Raw genomic sequence first — 22,958 nt, 5'->3', positions numbered from 1 at the left:
AGTTTCTTTTCTTGGATGAACTTTGACATTGGACAGAATCTTTCTGCTGAAAGCTCAATGGCCTGGTTGAAACCGGCAGTTTTCTCCACACGATATATCAACCAGCTTTAGGACCTTAAGCATGTAACCTCTGCAGAGCAGAAAACCCCAAAGTCGTGAAAACAAGATTTAATTGATTAATGAAGAGATCAAGCCTGCTTGATTCCATGAGATCATACCGATCGAACATATCCGACTGGCTGAGTTCGCGTCTTGAAATCGGCTGATCCGCGCGCGAACCAATCCTGCCACGCTGACTTTGCCACGACACCAAGAAGAGGCACTGTAAATCTCCAGCTTACCTTGCGCGACATAGATTGTGTCTCTTCTCCATCCTCAAACGTGCAAATCAAGATGAGCGGACTGTCTTCCCCTCACCTAGAGTTAAAGGAAACAAGCTTGTAAACACTAAATCCCATAAAAGAATAAAAATAGCAAAGCAAGCGATTTGAAGATGTTTACAAGTGCTTTTTTGAAGCAGGTCCATTGTGCAAACGTGAAACACTTCCCCTTGTTGCCCAGTGTAAGGAGATCCCAAACAGGGCGCGCCACTACTATCAATCACAATGAGGCCGAACTTGTTCAGCAGCCTGACAGCAAGAGCCTGATAGAGCTCTGTGGATAAAACAAAAAAATTATATTAGAGTGTTACATTGTTTTAGTACATAACATAGACAGAGCAGACAGACAGATCTTACCTCAGTATGGAACTTATTGTCACATAAATACAAGGATGTGTTGATTGGTTTAAAAGGCTCGAAATCAATGTTTACTTTCTTCTCTTTGCCTTCCTCTGTCACTGCTGGTGCCACAATAATACACCACCAGGCCAATAGGAGGCACTGCAGATAAAACAAGATTTACAAGAGGGGATCAGGAGAGACCACACCTATTAGAAAAGATTAAATCAGGCGCAACGCCCAGTCGTACTCCACACATACATGGCAAATATATAGAAAGGACAGTTTAATGTTTAAACCGCACCATTTAGGAAAAGATAAATATACCAAGTGCAAGAAAGATCCACTCATCTGAGAAGTTAAATGGCTGTGAAAGATCTTAGATGAAGTTACACCCATTTATTTACCTTTTGTTGTAGAGTTTGAGTCTCTGCTGTACTGAGGTAATGGCTCCCAGCACCGGTGAGTCTGTTGACTCTGCTCTTGATATTCAAGCTGTGCCCGAACTCGCCGGCCAACATCTTCGCCACACGCAGAGATTTGATCCTTGGGTGGGATGATGAGGAAATCATACTAGTGCCGTTTCTGAAAAGGAAACAATAAAACTTACATAACAGTACAAGAGCAAGCTAAGGGCTTTCATGAACAAAATCAAAAAAAGTTGGTAAAGATTTGCTTTTACTCCAGTATTCAGCGTCACGCGATCCGTGAAGAAATCATCTAATTTGAGCGGTGCTGATTTTAGTGCTTATGAAATACTTTAAACCAAATTATTATCATTGACGGAAGACCATTATACTGGGCTTGATATCCTTATTGTCAACTGCTAATTTTGTTTCAGTAATCTTTGCCCAAAAAAGACATTTTTGAAAACACAAATATAAACACCATCTCGCAAACGTAAAACTTTACAATGGAACTGTATAAACAATGTATCAAATAACCTAACTTTGTCATTAAGTGTTAATACGAAAAATAAATAAATCAAACTGTTTATGAGTATACTGGTCGAGGACATTACTTTCAGGTCAGCATAAAATAGTTCACTTAATTAATTTACATTGTTTCATAACCAAAAAGAAACGATGACCGAGGCTGTCATTCTGCTTAACCATTCACTTTCTTTGTAAAAAAGAAAGAACAAAAGAAGCGACCCTGTAAGTCCTTTACATTTTGCAACACGCTTTATTCTTCACAAAGAACACCAACAAATTAAAGCGGTTCTGATCATCACGGCTATAAGAAAATGACAGAAAGTCACGAACTATAGTCGAGTGTTTGTATTACGCCACTAAACACTAAGACAGTATTCAACTACAACAATATTATTACGGCGATGTTAAAACGACGTCAAATTAAAAAAAATTACCAGAGAAACAAAACATGTAGCCTGTTTAGCATGGTTTCACCCATTTCACAAACGTCACCTCCATCAACTCATTTTAAGGCGTCATCGATAAAGCGTTTTCCGTTTCAAACGGCAAATAATACACATAAACGTTCCCCGTCTTTATCCCAAAGACAACATTATTATCGAAACGAAGAGCCGTACAGCGCGCGGTCTCTTTCTCCGTCCACCATGCTGCTCTCCCCAACAGCTGTTAGCAAGCTGGTTAGCATGTGGTCCCCCCCCAAAGAACGAAACGAATCGCGCATCGGAGATGCTACTGTTGGTCGCTCAACACCAGCGCACAAATCTAGAGGATCCGACGGAGCGAACCTCACCCTCTAGCCGCCTCAAGGCTTTTGATTAACTTCTTAATCTTCCAGATTTCCACGTTCCTGTCCGCTGCGCTGGGGTCGTCCGCCATCTTCCTCGCGCTGTCTGGACCTGCTGAAAAAGAGAATCAACTTTAGCACGCTGGCGCCAAGTGCTCGATTAGCAGCCTTTTTCGATGCGGATCGTGCGCGATTGGCATCCGAAAAGACCGACCGGGGATGGGACGGGATTGTTATTTTATTAAAAGAAGGTCTGTTTGCTGTGGGCGGAAAGAAAACGCGACCAAAGTTGGACACGCTAACTGGCTAAAGCAGCCCTGCGCGCGGGCCTCTCGCGCCGAGAACATCCCTGCCACGCGCCGATCGCGCGAAACCACCCTTTAGCTACGAATTTATTTTTTTAGCACGTGGTCTGTTCTCGGGCGATTTTAACAGCGGACATCGTCGCAACGTACTCACAGACTAGAATGATCCGCTCCGCCGCGTCCGTACGGCAGTTACTTTGTGGTCCACAGCTCGCTCGCCGCTGTTTCTCAGTGACGTGATACACTTATCGTTAGCAGCCGGTTTGGTCTTGCTGCGCGTGGTGCTTCGGTGGAGGCTCACGTGGGGAAAGGCAGAAATTCCATTTAGTATCACTTCCTGAAAACGCCGCGCACGGGGAGTATTTGGAGCTCTGTGATTGGAGGACTTTGCTGTCGAACAAAAGGAGGAACGATGGCTTTTTTATTATTTATTTAATTTTAAAATTTAGTTTAATGCTTTATTTAGTGACAGCCAGTTCTGGTAACCAGTAACCAGCAGCGTAACTAATTTTTACTAATAATTATTCAGTAATAATTTAAAACAGCTAGTTACTTTCGATGCCCTAACCCTGCTGATTTAAAATCCAATAATCCTTTAATAAATTTTATATAAAAATTATATTCAGTGGATATTGCCATTACATTGAGTCAGGAGAAAAGATGATCTGAACACTTGTGGTATTGCATTACATGGCCCACCCACATTCCTTTGAACCCGATGTAATTCAGTAAAATCTTTCTAGAGAAATATACTCTGGAGCTTGAAGGAAAAGTAATGTAATTAGTAGTGCAAGTAATAACTATTTCCAGAAAGCAATGAGTAACATAATTATTTTAATTTTGAATGGAGCAACTAATAAGCAACACAAATGGTGACAAATCATATAACAAATCGATACAAAATAACAATTATGGTAACAATAAGCACTTAATTAATAAAAAGAAATTAATTAATAAAATGAAAGAGCTATACAGGCTATGGTAGTTTCAGTTTAATAACAATAATAACAATAACAGTGTAATAACAATAATACTCTTTAATTTCTTCAAAATAAAACACTTTTGACAGTTTTATAAGATACACCCTTCTGTTTTAAACGCACGCTTATTTTTGGTTTGTTTCAAAACTGCATCCCTGCGAGAAAAAAAGTGTCGTTTGTTTAAACATATGCTACTATTGAAAAATGCCATCAATAACTTTCGGGTATAAGCAGGCACTTTTAATATTTTATTTTCAAACTGAAATATGACAATACATCGTCATAACAGTCAGTACTAACACACACAGCCCGTTGTTTTTATCCACTTCTACTTTGCATAAAGAAAACCAAGCCTTCCATTAGGACCATTTGCATTGTGTGTTTTTGTTTGTTTTTGAGAAATGAAAATTTATTTTACTGCGTTACAGTCTTGGAAGGAAACATAGTTATCTTTCTTGTAAAACCTTTAACAGTCTTAAAAAAGGCTTCATTTTCTCCCCAAAAAAATATAATTCTATATTTCTTCATGATACACAATTTAAAAGTGTAATGCGTAAGAACGAAAGGTATTATTATGCATTATTATTACTATATTATTATTGCATATTATAATATTATCTCCGTCCAGATCCTGGAGTTTTTCCACCATGCACATTTTGGATGTCTACCTTATTAAAAAAACACATTGTTATCATTAACTCATGTGCCAAGCCTCCTTGATCATAATGTGCAGCTCTGGGATACTGAGAACTAATGTCAGAACTAGCACATTTAGCTCTTGTTGTCATTTTAATAATATAGATATTGTGATAATACGTCCATTTGAATTTATTATTATTCTACAGCACTGTGTCTCTCCTGCGTCATTAAATTATTAAATTATTAAATTGCATCCTACACCACAAACCACACCTTCACAAACCGATGTCTAAAACGGATTACGTTTTAAGACTTTAAAGTTTTTATCTAAACTAAATATTTCAGCAGATCCAGACTCGGTCCAGGACACTCTCGGCTAGAATCACAAGAGTTTCGTTTCTCATGGTCTCTTTGCTCCTTTGCTGAGTTTGTCTCCGAGCTCCTGAATCAGCTCAGCGAGTTCTTCAGTGGCCTGCGACTTTTCCTCCAGGAGCTCATAGCGGAGGCTGGAAATGTCCTGCTTGATTTCCTTCAGCTCACCTGAAAAAAAGGGCTTCGAGTAAAAACCTGGCACCAAAACGCAGTTACGTGCGTTTTAACACTTTTTACGGTTTATTGCTTGACATCAATCCAAGAAACGTGTTTAGAGCCGCGCAAGAGACACTAATAGATGAATAAACGAGTCTCACCTTCATTGATCTCATCACTTTCGCTGTCAATTTGGGCTTTTAGGACATACCGCTTGATGAGACGCTTCATGAGTTTCTGTTGGAACGACATTTTGCCATGAAGATTTGTGTACGTTATCGTTTTGGGATAAAAAAAAAATCAATCGGTACCTGATATCTTGTGGGGTGTTTGATAGGATTTCTAACCGTGAAGCCTTCCTGTGCGTGGTAAGGCTGAAACCGACGAAGCTGGAGAGATATCACAATTACAAAAAAGCTGCGATTTCTACATTTCGACAGTTCCAAAAACCCTCGCTGATCTCTAACCTTAGAGCGTGAATTGGCCGTTCCCACGTCCTGCTGGCTGCTGTTGCCACGAACCCTGGCCTTGCATAAACTCACTAGGCATGCTTTGGTGCGCTGAGCCATGTAATAGAAGGATTTGGGGCTGGGCATTAGATTAAAGGGGGGTGGAAGAGTGCTGCCTTCATCAAAATAGGAGAGCCACAGCTTTGCACGAGCAAACTTCCATTCTACGTCAGCGTCCTCCTGTTCTCGCACACACAAACGCGTCACACAAACTGTCCTGGAGAGTATTGTTAGTTATTATTAGTGTTTTGGGAAGTGCTTTCGTCTCACCTCAATCTCCTGGTATGAGTGGTTGATCATGGCTATGAGCATGTTGAGCAGAACCACCACCATTGTGACGTTATAGACCCGTGAGCACATAACCAATGTTCTCGATGAACTTATGATCGTACTTCAGAACCACGGAGATCACCTCAGATAAACCAAAGATGGACCAGAACAGTGTTTTAAAGCTTTCCTCGACCCTGAGACAGATACGTACAAGTAAAACGTTATTTCAATGCAAAAAATACGAAATTCAATACAAAAGTGTATCGTGTATTCATTGGTATATAAATATATATACAATTTTTCTGTCACACTATAGGACACATTGATATGTCAACTACTCAAACATATATATGCATGTGTGTATATATATATATATATATATATATGTGTGTGTGTGTGTGTGTGTGTGTGTGTGTGTACACACCCTGACCCCTAACAGTAGTGTATATTATATCAGATAGTATATTGTTAGGAAACCTTGTCCTGTTCTTTTTAACCTTTTATTGATTAAAGAATCCTGAAAAAAAGTGTCAGTCACAATAATAAAAAATTATTAAGCAGCCAAAGCAGTTCCCAGCAGGATCATGTGATACTGGAGCAATAAAGCTAAAAATTCAGCTTTGTATTACATTTTAAATTAAAATTATATTTCGTAATATTTGTTTTCTGTACTTTTGATTAAATAACTTCAGCCTTGATGAGCATAATGTCTTTAGAAACCATAAAAATCTTACTGATTTCAAACTTTTGAGTGGTATTGTATGATATACACACACACACACACACACACACACACACACACACACACAATATATATACATTTGTATAGAAATTAATTTGAGAGCTGAGGAAAAGATTTTTATGCTCAACAAATTAAAAAATAATATTACAATTTAAAATACCTTAATAATATATATACATATTATATATATATATATATATATATATATATATATATATATATATATATATATATATATATATATATATATATATATATATATATATATATATATATTTATATTCATATATATATATATATATACTGACTTCCTGCTCAAGAAATGTTTTCTATTATCAATACTGAACATTTTTGCTATTTATCATTTTTTAAATTGTTTTGCAACATATATATTTACTGTCACCTTCATACAAATTTATGTGTCTCTTGTTGGATGAACTAACTAATTTCTATAAGAAAAAGAGAGAGAGAAAGAATGACCCTAAACATATGTTCCTATAATTCAAATATACCAATTTTCAGTCTGACAGTCTCTGGGCTTAAATTAAATCCCTGAACATTCTGCAAAACATCTACTTTTGTGTTTCGTGTAAAAAGCTTCTAATATGTATCAAACCAATGAGAAATAAATGATATGTCATTGTTACTTTTTTGGACTTACGTGGTAAAAGCAGGATTGTATTTAGCCCCCAAGTAGTAGGAATACAAATTAAACATGCCGATCATGAAGGCGAGGAAGACCATGATGAAGATGACCATGAATTTAAAAATATCCTTCACAGTGCGCCCAAGAGATATTTGCAAGGGTCCAAAACTCTCGTTGGCCGGCAGAACGTACGCAATACGTGAAAAACTGAGCACCACAGCGATGGAGTACAAGCCCTCGGAGATGAGCTGAGGATCTGAGGGAAGCCACCTGTTCCTGGCTGAGAGAGAAGAGGCATTTTTGGTGTCACCACATGATGGCAGCATTTTATTTCGTTTCAGACAGCTGCGAGAAAGTCAGTGCAGAATGCATAACCGTATGAGAGAGAGAACAGAAATCGATGTTCTGGTCGTTTATACGGATAAAGTATGTTACAGATCACTTTAGATTTTTATTTACTGAATATATAGATTCTTTGTTTTTGCGACGTACCATAAGTGAAGTAGGCCACGTCTTCTGGTAACGAGGCATTGATCAGATCTGCGTTAGTCACGTACAAATCCACATAGAGCTGTGCATGGGAGGCTTGCAGGAAAGCCATGAACCGCGCGGTGTATGACGCCACGAACACCGACAGCATCCCGAAGTCTAACACGTTCCACAAATGCATGATGTATTCTCGTGGTCCGTCGGCCCAAACCTCCTTACACTCCGTCCAGATCATTCCTGATCAGGGCAATCAGAGAAAAGAAATACATTTTTCCTGCTTTAAATATGACATAATTTATTACAGATTATTCTAAAGAACAAAAGTTTTTATTTATTTTCTCTATTTGCCACCAAAGCTGCATTTATTTGATTAAAAATCTAGTTAAAATGTAAGCATGTGAAATATAATAACAGTTTAATATAATAATATATATATATATATATATATTATATATATATATATATATATATATATATATATATTATCAGTGTTTGAAACAGTTGTTCTGCATAATAGTTATGAATAGTATGAATATCTTTGATGAATACTACAAAGTTTAAATACACTATAGTTGTTTGAAATAAATAGCTTTTATAAAATGGTTTTATCTATTATGGCTGGGTATCAATTCATATGTCCCAACTCATCTCCAATTTCTAAGCTCAATTTGATACAGTTCAGTTCTTGATTTTTAAATTATATTCAGTAAATATATCTTTAATACAAATGTTCATTTAATAAAATCCACAGGCCTATACTGTAAAGCTATTCTCTTTTTGTTGTCGTTGGTTTTGTATAGGATCCCTTTTTAAACAATAATAGGGCCCTATAAAATGTTAGGTTTTTTGGTCATCAGATAAACACATAAAACATTAATTTAATTAATCCTAATCAAATGAAAATTAAACCTTTTGGCAATATGATATTTGTGTGTTCATCTTTTTATAGTTAAACGGCAGAGGCTGAAAATCATGAGCGTAGGTCCATCTATCTATCTATCTATCTATCTATCTATCTATCTATCTATCTATCTATCTATCTATCTATCTATAATCTTCTTACTTAGTGATATTTGATATTTATGTGGTTGCACAGACTGTTAAAAAAAACTGGATGATGACACCAGAGCTGCTTTAGAGATTCACTGAATTAATTCCTCAAGTTATTGCACTAAACTGAAACAAAATGATCTGATTTTAATGGAACAATTGCTCATTTAATATTGTCATGCTTTTATCACGGCAGTTTTGCATGCACCAACATAAGCAAAACCTTACAGCCTCACGCAAAACGACCAATCGTGCCTATAAATTCCTATTCGCAAGATTCGATTCCATCTATGAAATTAGAGCAATGTTAAATGTGAAAACTGTGCACTCGCCTGCCTCCGGGGTGTTCTGAGTGCTACTTAGTAAGAGATTTCCTATTTTATTCACTTTTTGACCCAGGGTTATGTTCCGCATGCCTGACTGATACTTACCCAGCACCCATTCCATTATCAACATCTCTGTCCACGAGAACTGAGTGGTTTTAATGCGAAAGATCTGCCGTGGATGATCAGTGATGGTTTCGTTAGGAAGGTTTTTGACCCCCGAAAAGCGGTCGGACGCATTGAGGACCAGAAGACATAGGAAGAGGGTGAACGAGACGGCGTGAGCTACAAATTTCATAAAGGGACTGCGGAGGACCTGGCCCACCTGGAGTAAAGAGCAAACGCAGGAATACATTTAACAATGGAGGAAAAAGAGAAGTCTGCCCAATGTTATTAAATGAATTGATTCTGAATGATGATGATGTACCTTGCTGCAGGGCATAATCCAATATGCAATAGCAAGAAATGGCAGGCCAACCATCACTCCCAGCACTGTCCAACACTTCACGCCGATTGACTGCTGCCTAAGGCCTGATAGATTCTCATACCACAGCGTCAGTAACTGCTGCTGGCAGTTCGGATGAGCCACAAACTGCAGGGACAGCATTGAATTAGACATTGTCTTTGGAAACCACTTCCGATAAAGTCTACGAATCATTCCCAGTACCTTCTTCACTTCATATTTAATGGCCAGTTTGACCCGGCTAAGGCAAGGGCGATGGTGTTCGCTCAGGGGGTTCTGGTCCACATCTCCATTCAAAATGGCATCCACCTCCTCTGTGTTCCTGCAGAGATCCAGAACGCCGACCACAAAGTCCTTACACTGCATGGAGAGCTTCCTGTAGTCATTCTGAAACAAAACAGAGCGACAGTTTTATGACTTCGGGCGGGCTATTAATCACTTGTAAAAAATAATCTACTCCAATTGGGACCCAAATTGCAGTGAACGCTCTGCTGTGAAAGACACGGACATGTGCGAACTCATGAAAGTCCCATGTCGCACCTCCAAATGGAAGTCTGATTGATGTTTGCATCAGATCTCCTCAAACAGAAATGTACCTAATGGAGGGCACCCACGAGAAGCCCATCTCGCTAATTATAGCATGGCAGTGGTTTAGGAGAACAAACATTTTATGCGGAATTACAGAAGCGGAATCACTGATACGCCATTACAACTGTCAAAGTGATCGTCTGTAGAGAAAAACGGTGATGAGAGAATAATAACGGGGTGATTACAGGAAGCTCTCGATGGAGCAGTTTCAATTAATAGCTCACTAACCACAATAAGGGAGAAACTGTCTGGATTTGAGAACTCCTGATTAGATATTTCCCCAGAGTGGAGTTCGGTGAAGAACTTTTCCCCTACATAGTTAAGTATAAAACAACACACATCGGCGAAGCGCGTGAAGCTCTCTGGAGAAACGTTTTCGTTTTGGAAAAATGTTGTGTGGAGAGATTCTACTGAACCAGAAACTGTCATCGAACAGCCTCTAATTTATAATGAGGATAATCTCAAGGGTGGGAAATTGGTTTTCCTGTGGAATAATCTGCTGGTCTGCTAGCTCGAATGAGTGTAGACGTTTCTTTCAGAGAGACGCAGCTCGTTACAGGGCCATGAGCACACTTTTCACAATTGGACACTTCCTGGATTAACTGAGAAACTGTGCTTTGAAATAATGAGTTTCTATTATTCATATATATATATATATATATATATATATATATATATATATATATATATATATATATATATATATATATATATATATATATATATTATCACTATGTATATAATCACTATGTATAATTCTGACTCTCTGTTAGGTCCATGTAATAATTTCAGGATGGTAAGAGATAGAGAGGTTTATTACTATGTCATATAACTATTTGATTTTTATAATCATATGTCATTATAATTATGACAAAAAGCAAAGATTATCATAAAAAGCTATAAAGACATGTGAAAATTGAAGTGAAAATTTTACGATAAAAAGTCAACAAAAGACAAACAATTAAATTATAACAAAAGGTTGATACTGACATTAAAGATTAAAACTTTTTTCATACTCATGAACTGATGATTTATGATTTTTGTCAATATATTATAATAATATCGCAAACATAATTGGTCATAATTATGACTTTTAATCTCAGAAATTAATTCATATCTCATAATCATGGCTTTTTATGTCATAATGTTATTGCTTTCATTTCTTTATTTTATTTTTGGATTTATTGATTGTGTTTCCTTATGTTTCCTTATGTTGTTCCAAACCTGTATGAACCTTTTTCTTCTGTGGAACACAAAAAAAGTTACCTTGAAGAATGTCAGCAGCCGCAAAAAAACTTATTCTACGCCCCACAGAAGACACACAGTATATATAAAGATATATACTGTCCTTTTTCATTTCAACACAACACAAACTCCTAGTGTATCCTGTGAATTCGGCCCTTTGATTTTGATTGACACCTCCAGATAGAGTGTCTCCGTGCACCTCCTCACCTTAAATTCAGTCTGGATGTTGGCGAGTTGTGCCAGCTCATTGCTGAGCTCCAGAGCCGTGAGCACAGGGTCTTCGCTAGACAGTGACAGATATGCAGCGCTGGCGAGGCCTTTATAGGCGTTCATCCTCGATCGCGAATGGCTGAAAGAATCCTGCTTCTGTTTCTCCGCACACTCGCCGCACTTGCAGAAATAGTCGTGGGGTTTCTCAATGCGAGCCCCCTTGAGTAACAAAATGTGCACGATCTCGTACTCCTTGCAGTGGGCCGCTAGAATCATAGGCGTGACGTCCTGGGAAAAGCGAGTCCCGTCTTCATCGTACGCGTAGAAGTCGTCGTCTCGTAGCTGTTGCTCCAGGGGACTCAGAGTCAGACGGAGGCCACCTTCGAATGCCGGATGGGCTAAGATGGCCTCTACTATCCGCACGTAGCCTTTGCTGATGGCTAACAGCAGGGCATCACCCACTCGCGCCAGCCCTTCTTTCTTCAACAACAGTTCTGTGACCTCCAAGTGTTCGTTCCCTACAGCGAGCTGCAACGCATTCTGACCCATGTAGTCCACACAGTTCACATTCAAAGTCTTGGACTCTTCAAGCATCTTACGGACCACGGGGATGTTTCCATACTCTGCAGCGTCTAGGAAACGTTCCTCCTCTTCGGTCAGACTGGTGCCTCTCTCGCTGAACATGTAAGCGGGGCCACGGACGGCCTGCCGGCGGCACTTCTCTCTCAGGGTGGTATGTCTGCGCTGAATGGCCTCAAAGCTGCAAAAGCCAGAAAATGATGATGCATTGCCGATATATATATATATATATATATATATATATATATATATATATATATATATATATATATATATATATATATATATATATATATATACGCTCAGAGTTTTAGACAAGTGACACTGAAGACATTTATAACATTATAAAAAATAAATGGGTCACATACATTTATTTAAACTTTCTGTCGTTCCAAACTTGTAAGACCTTTATTCATCTTCACACACAAATTGAGATATTGTCTGATGCATTGTGAAAGCTCCCTGACCCTTCCATAGACAACAATGTAATTATCACGATCAAGGTGCCGGGCCCTCATTTATCAACAGTGCGTACAAGAAAAGTTTCATACAAAGTGTGAGATCTATCAACTTGTACTTATATGTAGAAATGTGTGTAAATATAAGCACACCTCAGTAAGCATGTTTATAGAGAATCTAGTGGTAGAATAGCGACACTACACACACAAAAAAAAAACATTTAAAAGGTTACCTCATCCCAAAATGTAAATGTTGTGATTAATCATTTACCCCCATGTCGTTCCAAACCTTTAAAAGCTTTGTTCGTCTTAAGATATTTTGGATGAAAACCACGAGGCTTGTGACTGTCCCATTGACTGCCAAACAATTGTCATTGTCAAGGTGAAGAAAAGCATGAAGGACTTTGTTTGAATGATGCATTTGCCAACCGTAATATTATGAAGCTGCGAGAATACTTTTTTGTACTGAAAGAAAACAAAAATAACAACTTTATTCAAAGATTCGGCACGTAACGTAGCACCATTTTGGAGAGCGGACATTATGTACACAAGTTCTGTGTTATGAAAAGATATGTCCATTGTGTCTAACACAGAACTGTGTATGTTATTTTTTGGGTAAAATTGGTAAATATGTCACCTCAGGGGTTCAATCATAACACAATGGTGTATCCTTAAAAATAAGAATAAAGTCCATATTTCTATTTTCTTTGCATGCAAAAAGTATTCTCGCTACTTTGAACCCTGGATGTCACTTTAGCAATCTCCTTGCTACGTTTCTTGACTTTGATTGTATAATAAATTACTGTCTATGAGAGAGAGCTCTCAGAATTCACCAAAAAAATTAAAAATTTTTGTTCCGAAGATAAACAAAAGCCTTATAAGTTTGGAAGGAGATTAGGGTGAGTAATGACAGAACGTTCATTTTTAGGTGAACTATACCTTTACCTATGTTTCTTGAGCACCAAATCTGCACACTAGAATCATTTCTGAAGGAACGTGTAATAATATTTTTAAATATTAGTGTTGTATTTATTGATGTAATGCAAACTTTTAGTGCATAGATGTTTTTTTAAAGACCTTGACACACATGGGTCACACAGGGTCTGCTTTTATAAGAAACAATCTATAATAAATCTATTAATAAGGTTTATTCAACCTTTTCAGTTAAGTTTGGTTCTTCCTTATGAAAACAGGACAGTTGTATCAACCAAGCATTTCTGCTTTTAACCCCTTAAAAAAATAATACGATTGATTATAATGCTGAAATTAAACACATCACAGAGATAAATTCAAGTCAACGTATGCATTGAACTGCATTTGAATGTATTTTTTTTAGGAAATTAGATTTTCAAGACAATTAATCACACGAATGACCCACAGGTAGCGTTACTGTTAGCTTTCTTCAGCTATTACAGACCTCCTTGAATCAACCAAACGCTACACGACTTTACAGTACGAGAGCATAAATTTCAGCGGTGGTCAATGAGATCAATGCAGACGGACTTCTAATTACACGCATCCTTTACTAGAGCTTCATCTCATTACAGAAACCTGTTAAGAACAGATGTTCCTAACGTCATACAGTGCGATCTTCACCTCAGGACTTCCTTCATTTACTTTATCAAATTAGCCAGAGCTGCTTTGTACTGTCAGCTTCCCTTATGCTTAAAAAGACTTCAAAGACGCCGAGGTAGTTAAATCGTAAACAGGTTATATTCAAACAAAAGCCAGGTAGACAGCGACGGATGAAATCTAATTTTATCCCATTTGGCAAGAGCCTCGGCGCAAATCGTACTGCGCTACGTATCGCAATTGCGGGTGTCACTTTGAATAAAACTCATCGCTTGCTTCACGACGCGATAAATCAAACACCGCGATTCTGCAGCGTCCAAAATGGCATTTTGTTCCATCTCCAAATCTTTACTGATCGGTTTTCGCGGAGCGCGGGGGAAGGATTTATGAGCTTGCAAACGCATCTGTCAATGGCTCTGAAATTAAACGAGATTGAAATAAACAGGCTAAATTATTTATGTTTCAATACGGTCTGCGTGAACTGTGTCAATCTAATAACTGCAATGTTCATTCGTGAGAAGGCCAAGGAGGTATTGCTGCTCTTTCGCAGCTCAGGAGACTTAATGGAGTTTGTCTCAGATGTTTCTGTTAAAAGTCCTAAACGAGACGACTGTTCGCATGAAGTAAAAGTATGAAATTATATGTCTACCTTGCATCAGATGATTTGGTCTTGGTGGAATTTTTGAAATGCACTCTTCAAAGTTTGTAGCTACAATTTAATTGTATTTATTTATTTATTTTTTGAAAGAACTGTCTTCACCAAGCCTGCATTTGATCAAAATAATGCTCTGTAATTTATCCCTGTGATAATAAAACAGGATTTTCCAGTCTTCGTTGTCGAACGATTTGTTGCTCATGAAACATTTCTTATAATTTTTGATGTTGAAAACAGTTGTGCTGCTTAATAATGTTGCGGAAACTGTGACACTTTTTTTTTCAGGATTCTTTAACGAATAGAAAGAACAAAATTGAAATGAAAACATTAAACAACTTCTGCAGCATTCTAAATGTCTTTACTGTTACTTTTGATCAATATAGTGTGTGCCGGCTTAAAAGATTCTTTTGAAACTCACGCTTTGCTCTGTTGCTCTCATCACTACATATTTGTATCTATATTAATATTTAGAACTACATAACCAAGATATTTAATAACGTCTGCTGTGGGGAGGTGTTGGGAATTTATCACACATTATGCTTCACAATAGTATACTCATTAACTCATTATAGTTAAAATGATAAAAAAACCCCACAAAAATAAACTATATATATATACACACACACCCAAACACACACACACACACACACATATATATATATATATATATATATATATATATATATATATATATATATATATATATATATATATATATATATATATATATTATTATTATTATTATTATTTTTTTATTTATTTTAATTTTTTTTTCCTAGCACACACTTATCATTTTGCTTCAGTGATACATGAAATGGGGCCATATGGGCCCAACTGGAACTTTGAGAGTCCCACCATACACTGGCTTTATGAGATGGACTACTGAAAATTATTTCAAATTATTTTATTAATTACTTAAAACATTTAAATAAATAAAAATGTGGTACAGAGATTGACTATTTAAATAATAATAATAATAATAATAATAATAATAATAATAATAATAATAATAATAATAATAATAATAATTTTCACCAGCCATTAGTCCAGGATCCTTCAAAAAAAAAAAATAATAATAAACTTTATTATTTATTTCCATTTAGAGATTTTCATATGCTGAGTGACTGAGGTAAATCTAATCTATAAGCACAAATAGAGGCCTTTTAAAAACGAAACAAATGATAAATGAATACGTTTAAACTACTTCTAAATCACCTGAAACGCATGTCAACTTGTCCAACGGCAATTTGATTCCTATTCCACGTCACATTGTTGTATTTTCGTTTATTTTCTACTTACGAATAGTGCGAGTTGCTCTCGTGAGGATGCCAGTGATGGTGCACGTGATAGTCCAGGTCGTCATCGCTGTCGAACAACCTGTGCGCGTGATGGCCGAACTCATGTCTGGATCCCTCCGCTGCCTCCGCCTTGACGGGGTCGTTTTCTACAAGAGCTCCGGGCAGAGTCATACACCTGTTCAGCGCAGGTCTGTCGGGGCGGCAGCAGGCGTTTCTGTGACTGTGGGCAAACTCTTCTCCGTGAGCGTCGGGCGCGCCTCGCTCGGTCTCCGCGGCGGCGGCGGCAGCGTCTCCCGCCGAGAGCGCCAGCGGGATGGTGCAAAGAGCGGCGTGAGACATGATGAACTGCTCTTTGGCGTGCATGTCGCGGTCGTCTCTCTCATTCGGCATTTTGAGAACAAACGAGCTCCAGGTCAGCGAGAGACTCGATCAACGTCATGGTCTGCAACAAGTGTGACGGCCAGTTTGTAAAACAGCACTTTTTCTTCAGGTTCTCCCTCCCAGACCCTTCAGATGAACACCTCCCACTAGTGAGGTGAAGAGTTCTCAAAGTAGCCTACACGGAGCAAAAAAAGTATATATATATATATATATATATATATATATATATATATATATATATATATATATGTGTGTGTGTGTGTGTGTGTGTGTGTGTGTGTGTGTGTGTGTGTATTTATATCTAAACATAATTCAAACAATACCAGTTTAAATCTAAATCAGAATTAAAATAAATTAAACTTGTAAACTGTAAAGAATGTTTTTTCTCACCTTTACAGATTCAATTTAAATAAATAAATAAAGAGTAAGATCTTTTTCTTTTCAACCATTATTCATGGTACAATTCCTGAGTTGCTCGTCTTGAGGGTGTTTTAGAGATTAAAAAGTTTTTTCAATTCTTGGTGTTATAGGTTCTTCAGACCATTAATCCAATCTAACGGTGACTCTGCCGGCATCAGATCATAAGACTACTGCTTAAGTGACATCTTGATTATATATAGGTTACTTATACGTATAGGAATAGAAGGAGGCCAAGCACCGATCTTGAGACAGAGGGGCCATGGACAAAGAATATATATATATATATATATATATATATATATATATAATTATACAAAGAGAGAAGATACACATGCATTCTAATTTTAAAACTAAACGCTTTATTTTTTTAAATATGTAATAGTGTCATATTTATTCATATTGTAATATGTATTTATACTATATACATTACTGATGATATTACAACACATTTTGTCTTTGAGACAGAATGAACAAAAGAAAATGTTTTAAAGGAGCTGTTTGATACTAAGATCACTGCTAGCGAGAGAACGAGAATTTGCATAATTGAACCTTCGAGTGCTTCGAGATATCGCGCGACCACAAGCCCCGCTCTCTCCTACAGCGTTTCGTTAAAATGCGATTCCAGAATGCAACATCGCGCATCTGAACATCAGCATCAAACCACAAATGCACGGTCTGAGATTTGAAAGCAGACGCAGAGCAGCTGTTGGACGGACTGCAGCAGATCACCTGTTGAGGCGCTTTGATGCTCATCAAAGGCTGCATGCGAGGAGATCTTTCTCTGAGGTCTGGGCCGTCTCAACCCGTCTCGCATGACTCGCAAACTTAATTGTGTTGTGTCAGAGTTTAGGATTCAAAGCGACCGCGAGATGAAGCCAAAGCGAAGAAGTGAAAGCAATCTTCACGTACGACAAAAAGACTCCAAACGCCACGTTATATCACGCATTAACCCGCGAATAATCTCAGTCCGGACTTGATCGATATTGTGTAATGAATAGCCGAGTTTGTCGATGTCTTTCCCCAAAGGTACGATGTGCTGCTCAGACGGTATCTCTAGAAGATTATTCCGCCTTTGGGGGAAATAGAGGTGTCAGTCAGAGAAGAGACTGTTGCGGTGGAATCTCATTCGGCAGGTGTTGGGATAGGAGTGTGGGTGAGATGAAGGGAGGTTACCAGGGGACGCTTACAGGATTTTCCCCATTGTTTTGGTTGAATAAATGACAAACAGTGAGAAAGAAAGAGTGTTAGAACACCCAGCACAGCTGTAATCTTGTCACTGATAGATTTATTGCCGTCAGTTCGTCCCACACACAACTGGATTTACACAGAGTTCAGCCGGGGACATCTTCTGTGCTCAGAATTAAAAAGAAACATTATATATATATATATATATATATATATATATATATATATATATATATATATATATATATATATATATATATATATATATATATATAATAGCTTAAAAGTTTTAGTGTGTTCACCCCCATCCCCAATTTATAATTTTGACTCTACTCTTAGACTTTTGTATAAAAGCAAAAAAGTTTACAATTTAAAATACTAATATATATATATATATATATATATATATATATATATATATATATATATATATATATATATATATATATTAATATATGCTGCATAAAAAAGATCTTACTATCATCATAATTTTTGTCATTATTATTATTATCATTTTTGTCAGTATTCATGCATTAAATTAATTATTAAGCAGATGATAAACTTTGATCTTTCTATTTATCAAAGAACCCTGGATAATGTTTTTAAAAATGTTGTTGTAAAAATAAATATTATTTAATTAATTATTAATATTAATTATTATTAATATTAAGCACCACAACTGTTTTTAAACGTTATTATTTTTATTAATAATAATAATAATTTCCAACAATTTTTGATTTTATACAGTATATATATATATATGTATATATATATATATATATATATATATATATATATATATATATATATATATATATATATATATATATATATATATATATATATATATATATATATATATATGTATATATATATATATGTATATATATATGTATATATATGTTTTCCTGTGTATTTTAGAGTTTGTTATTAAACTAGCAATTGCGTCCAATGGGACAGGGATTACTGATGCAACCATCACCCAAGCGACTCAGTAATCCTTTCAGAGAAGAAAGAGAGAAGCAAAGGTACAAAGATACACACACCTGTTCTTCCAAAACACAAGTGACAGGAGGAAAAAGAGAAAAAATCAGGCCACTCCAGGCACAAGCTGCAACTTCTATTAATATTTACACATCAATCTTCAGCTCTCTAGCCTCCAAAAAAAAAAAAAAAAAACGTGTTCATATTTACATGCGAGGGAGAGAAGGTATTTTTATGCGGCAACATCACGTTTTAAAAATAAATAAAACATAGCAGAGGACCGCTGCTGTTACTCACACATGATTCCAGCCGTACAAATTGTGGCCTTCCAAATAGACGTGCGTGTGGCAAACTCAAAAGGAAAGAAAAAAACAGCTTTAGTGTCTCTGAATGAATATAATGAGCACATAACATAATGCTCTCCGAAATGCCACATGAGTGTTGCTTCCTCTCTGCAGCTGTTGAGTGAAAAAGCATTAACGGCACACAAGGCCACGCGCAGCAGCCTGGAGTAACCTGTCATTTCACAGAGTCACAAGAGGAAGATTTTCTTCAACAGCCCAAGCATATACTTTCGAATCAGCTGAGTCACGCTCACGTATAATACCAGATGTGCTGGGAATTAAAAATGTCAGTAGCATTGGAGGATGATTATTACATGGTTTGGGAGCGTTCGTTTTTTACGTCACCTGCGCTTTTCTTTTTCAGTTCGGATTTTGTTGTTCGTTACTGTTTCAATTGGCTAAAGAGCCCTGTTTGATGACAGCTTAACCCACGTAGTGTGACACACGGCTTTTCAAAAGATTGAGGTCAGTAAAATATTTAATGTCTCTAGGCTACATTTATTTGATCGAAAATACAGCAAAGAGCAATATTTTAAAATATTACTACAATTTAAAAGGTCTGTTTTGTAATTTAAGTACATTTAAAATGTAATTCATTCATGAATGATCCTTCAGAGATTTTATATATATATATATATATTTATTTATTTTATTTTTACGTATTATACATTTTCTTTCATTAGAATTCTTTGATTAATACAAATTTCAAATGACCAGCAGTTGAAATATAAATCGTTTGTAACATTACAAATGATGACATTATCACTTTTGAATGATTTAACGCAGCCTTGCTAAACAAATCTATTAATTTTGTATTTCCAAAAAAAAAAAAAAAAAAAAACTTACTGCCACTAAACCTTTGAACAGTATAGCATTTTCCACAATCGTTTGAGAAATAAAGCTCAAAATGTTTTTTTGTTTGTTTTTATGACTGACACCAGAATGTAATCAACGTAAGAAATTTGTTACAGGTATGCAAAATGACAAAAATAATAATGATAAATAAATAAATTAAAGTGTTAGCTGGTATAAAAGTGTGACTAACCTCGACTGTTAATAATTTAATTTCATGTTGTCTAAGCTTATTAAATATGTATATTTTGAGTCAACAGTGCCTCCTTCTGGTCATTCTAATTAGTAGTTTCCAATAAAGGAAAAGAAAAAGGCAACCCTAATTTAAACAGACCAATAATGGGATTACCTGCATATGCAGATTAATTAACTTGATTACCTCAGGCAGGGTGAAGCGTGAAATATGACCCGAGCTGCCCGCCATTTTGGATCAAGATGAACTCCTTAATGTGGCATTCGCTTTTTGTTACTTTAATCGCTTCTCGGACCACGACTGCGAACGAGTCCTCGCTGGAGATGAAGGTATGTGACTTTTAAGCGTAGAGAAGTTACGGATCCGTATCGTGATTTTGTCACGCGTGCCACCCTGAACGATCGTTTGCTCACCGTAGGCCGGCTCGTGTGATATCTCGGGCGTCTGGCGCAACGAGCTGGGTTCAACGCTCCGCGTGAAGGCGGAAGGGTCAGAGGTCAGAGGAGTGTATCAGACCGCGGTGGAGAGCGCGCGCGGCGCCGCCGGTTTACACCGCACTGCACGGATCATTGGGGTTGCTGGAAACGGGACTCAACCCGCCGTTTCGTTCTCCGTGCTTTGGGAGAAAGGTAAAGCGTGTTTAACCGGAGATATGCTTCGCAATACTAGACCTTAATGGCCTGTCAAAACGGTTTTGACAATTCTTTTTAACAATACTACCCTAGTTAGGGAAGACCTGTGAATGTAGCGCTGTTAACGTTATCGTTACTGTGTCCTCTTTGCCTCAGACTTTGATTATAGCTTGTATTCCCAGCTACAAATTAATGGTTTAGTAATGTACAATCTATCCAAGTACTGTATAGCTAAATGCAAAGAGTTCCCTGGTAATTATATTTGCTTATAATGGCTGCAAGATGTGACCCTGGACTACAAAATAAGAGTCGTTTTTGTTTTATTTATTTTTTTTACATCATCCGAAAGCTGAATGAATAAACTTTCTAGTGGTGTATGGTTTGTTAGGACAGTGTTTGGCTTGGATTTAACTATATTTGAAAATCTGGAATCTGAGGGTACCAAAAAAAAAAAAAAAAATCTTTAAATGAGTCCAAATGTAGTCCTTTAGCGGTGCATATTAGTTTTAAAATATTTACAAAATGTACAAGCTATCTTCATGGAACATGATCTAGAAGTCATTGCTCTAATATCCTAATTTGTGGCATTAAAAAATAGCCTTTTAAAAGTTTACTATCATTATACAGCATGAATCTATGCATGCGGAATATACTCATTTTAATGTGGTTTCACATAAGAGTCAGTTGTTAAATATAAAATGCTTAATATGTAAAAAATATAAAAAGATTACTGTTAGAGATTTGGTTTTAATTTAATTTTTTTTCTTAAAAAGTGAAAGTTCATCTGCTGTCCTCTAACATCAAGCTCCACTGGCTTATTGGTTTAGAAGCGCTTGGGCTTAATCTCTGCTTATTCTAGAATTACCAGTTTTGTTTTTTTTAAACATTTGTCAGCATTGCCGATACAGCTTCCTTTTAGTTTTTAATTAGGTACAACATCGCTGATATGAAAACATGCCAGCCAGTGGTAAATAATGGTAATTTAGTGTTGCATAAGAAGGAAGATAAATGAATAGCTCAAAGTTGTGCACCGTAGCTTCGACACATTGGGTTTTAATTTCCGAAAAGGATTCATACGGAAATGCTACCCTTTTTTGTACAATGACCCAAGCAATTTACCCTGGTAACCAAACTGCAAAATTACCTTGCTTTTTTTTATTAAGATGTGTGGTTACTTTTGAATGGATGTCAAAGGGGAAAGCTTTTTGACAGCATAATGTAGCTGCTTTATCTACCAGCAGAATTTCAGCAAGCAACAGTTTCTCACTTCCTGCTATTAACTGGTAATTTGCCAGAAACTATGGTTACCTTTCAAGCAACCTCCGTAAAATCCTTTGATGGCTTTGGTTAGAACTCGATGTTATGATGATGTGTCAATTTCTGCACGTATCCCCAGGTTCATGCTCTGCTTGGCTCGGTCAGTGTTTTATTTTGCGGGATGGTTCACAAGTGCTGAAAACGTTCTGGATGTTGCGCAGCGTAGCTTCGAGAGCCTGGCAGATAACTGGGGAAGCACCAGGTACAGGCTGTGCTTGAAACACAAGGATATGTTGGGAATGCCCGTTGAATGTTCATGATTTTGTGTCTTTTTGTGTTCCAGGTTGGGAGAAGATCTTTTCTTCAAGACTTGAATTTGAAATGAACTCGATGCCATTTGAATTCCCGAAAGATGTTGATTTTTCGAGGAGGCTGAGCTTTGAGTGTTTAAACCTACCGAGACATTTAAAAGCTTTTTATGAAGCCCTCAAGCTTAATAAAAGACTGAACAAAAAAAGAAACCACTAAATGGTTTGTGACTGTTTCCATGCGGCCAGTATTCATTAAAGTCTAGATTGACACTATATTAAGTATTGCTGGGTGTTTTCAATGTTAATATGCTATTAGCTAATATGAAACGGCTATATAAGCAAAGCATTCATATTTGAATTTTCAAAATGAAGATTTTCCAAAACTAAGGCCTTCCGAGATGCAGGTAAGTTG

The 22,958-nt window shown here is 36.9% G+C and overlaps 2 protein-coding genes and 1 pseudogene across 2 annotated transcripts; 1 reads left to right on the top strand and 2 right to left on the bottom strand.

Annotated features, from left to right (window-relative positions):
* Positions 1 to 3,044, bottom strand: part of LOC122352412 — a 4,034-nt pseudogene extending 990 nt beyond the window's left edge.
* A 1,291-nt stretch (positions 3,045 to 4,335) lies between these two features.
* On the bottom strand, positions 4,336 to 16,465 carry trpc7a (transient receptor potential cation channel, subfamily C, member 7a). Its single transcript, XM_043250756.1, is given in 13 exon segments — positions 4,336 to 4,902; positions 5,052 to 5,127; positions 5,202 to 5,279; positions 5,358 to 5,579; positions 5,670 to 5,745; positions 5,747 to 5,863; positions 7,073 to 7,337; positions 7,550 to 7,783; positions 9,028 to 9,244; positions 9,347 to 9,511; positions 9,587 to 9,769; positions 11,423 to 12,185; positions 15,989 to 16,465. Coding segments are annotated over 13 exon segments (2,925 nt in total). The 5' UTR covers positions 16,378 to 16,465; the 3' UTR covers positions 4,336 to 4,762.
* Positions 16,466 to 20,576: 4,111 nt separating this feature from the next.
* Positions 20,577 to 22,756, top strand: avd (avidin). Its single transcript, XM_043250854.1, is given in 5 exon segments — positions 20,577 to 20,675; positions 20,765 to 20,975; positions 22,375 to 22,463; positions 22,466 to 22,497; positions 22,579 to 22,756. Coding segments are annotated over 5 exon segments (450 nt in total). The 5' UTR covers positions 20,577 to 20,588; the 3' UTR covers positions 22,610 to 22,756.
* Positions 22,757 to 22,958: the final 202 nt, after the last annotated feature.

This window comes from Puntigrus tetrazona, chromosome 10, assembly GCF_018831695.1.
Source record: "Puntigrus tetrazona isolate hp1 chromosome 10, ASM1883169v1, whole genome shotgun sequence".
Classification (NCBI taxonomy): Eukaryota; Metazoa; Chordata; class Actinopteri; order Cypriniformes; family Cyprinidae; genus Puntigrus; species Puntigrus tetrazona.
Note: the sequence above shows the minus strand (reverse complement) of the source record. Positions and strands in the feature narration are given on the sequence as shown.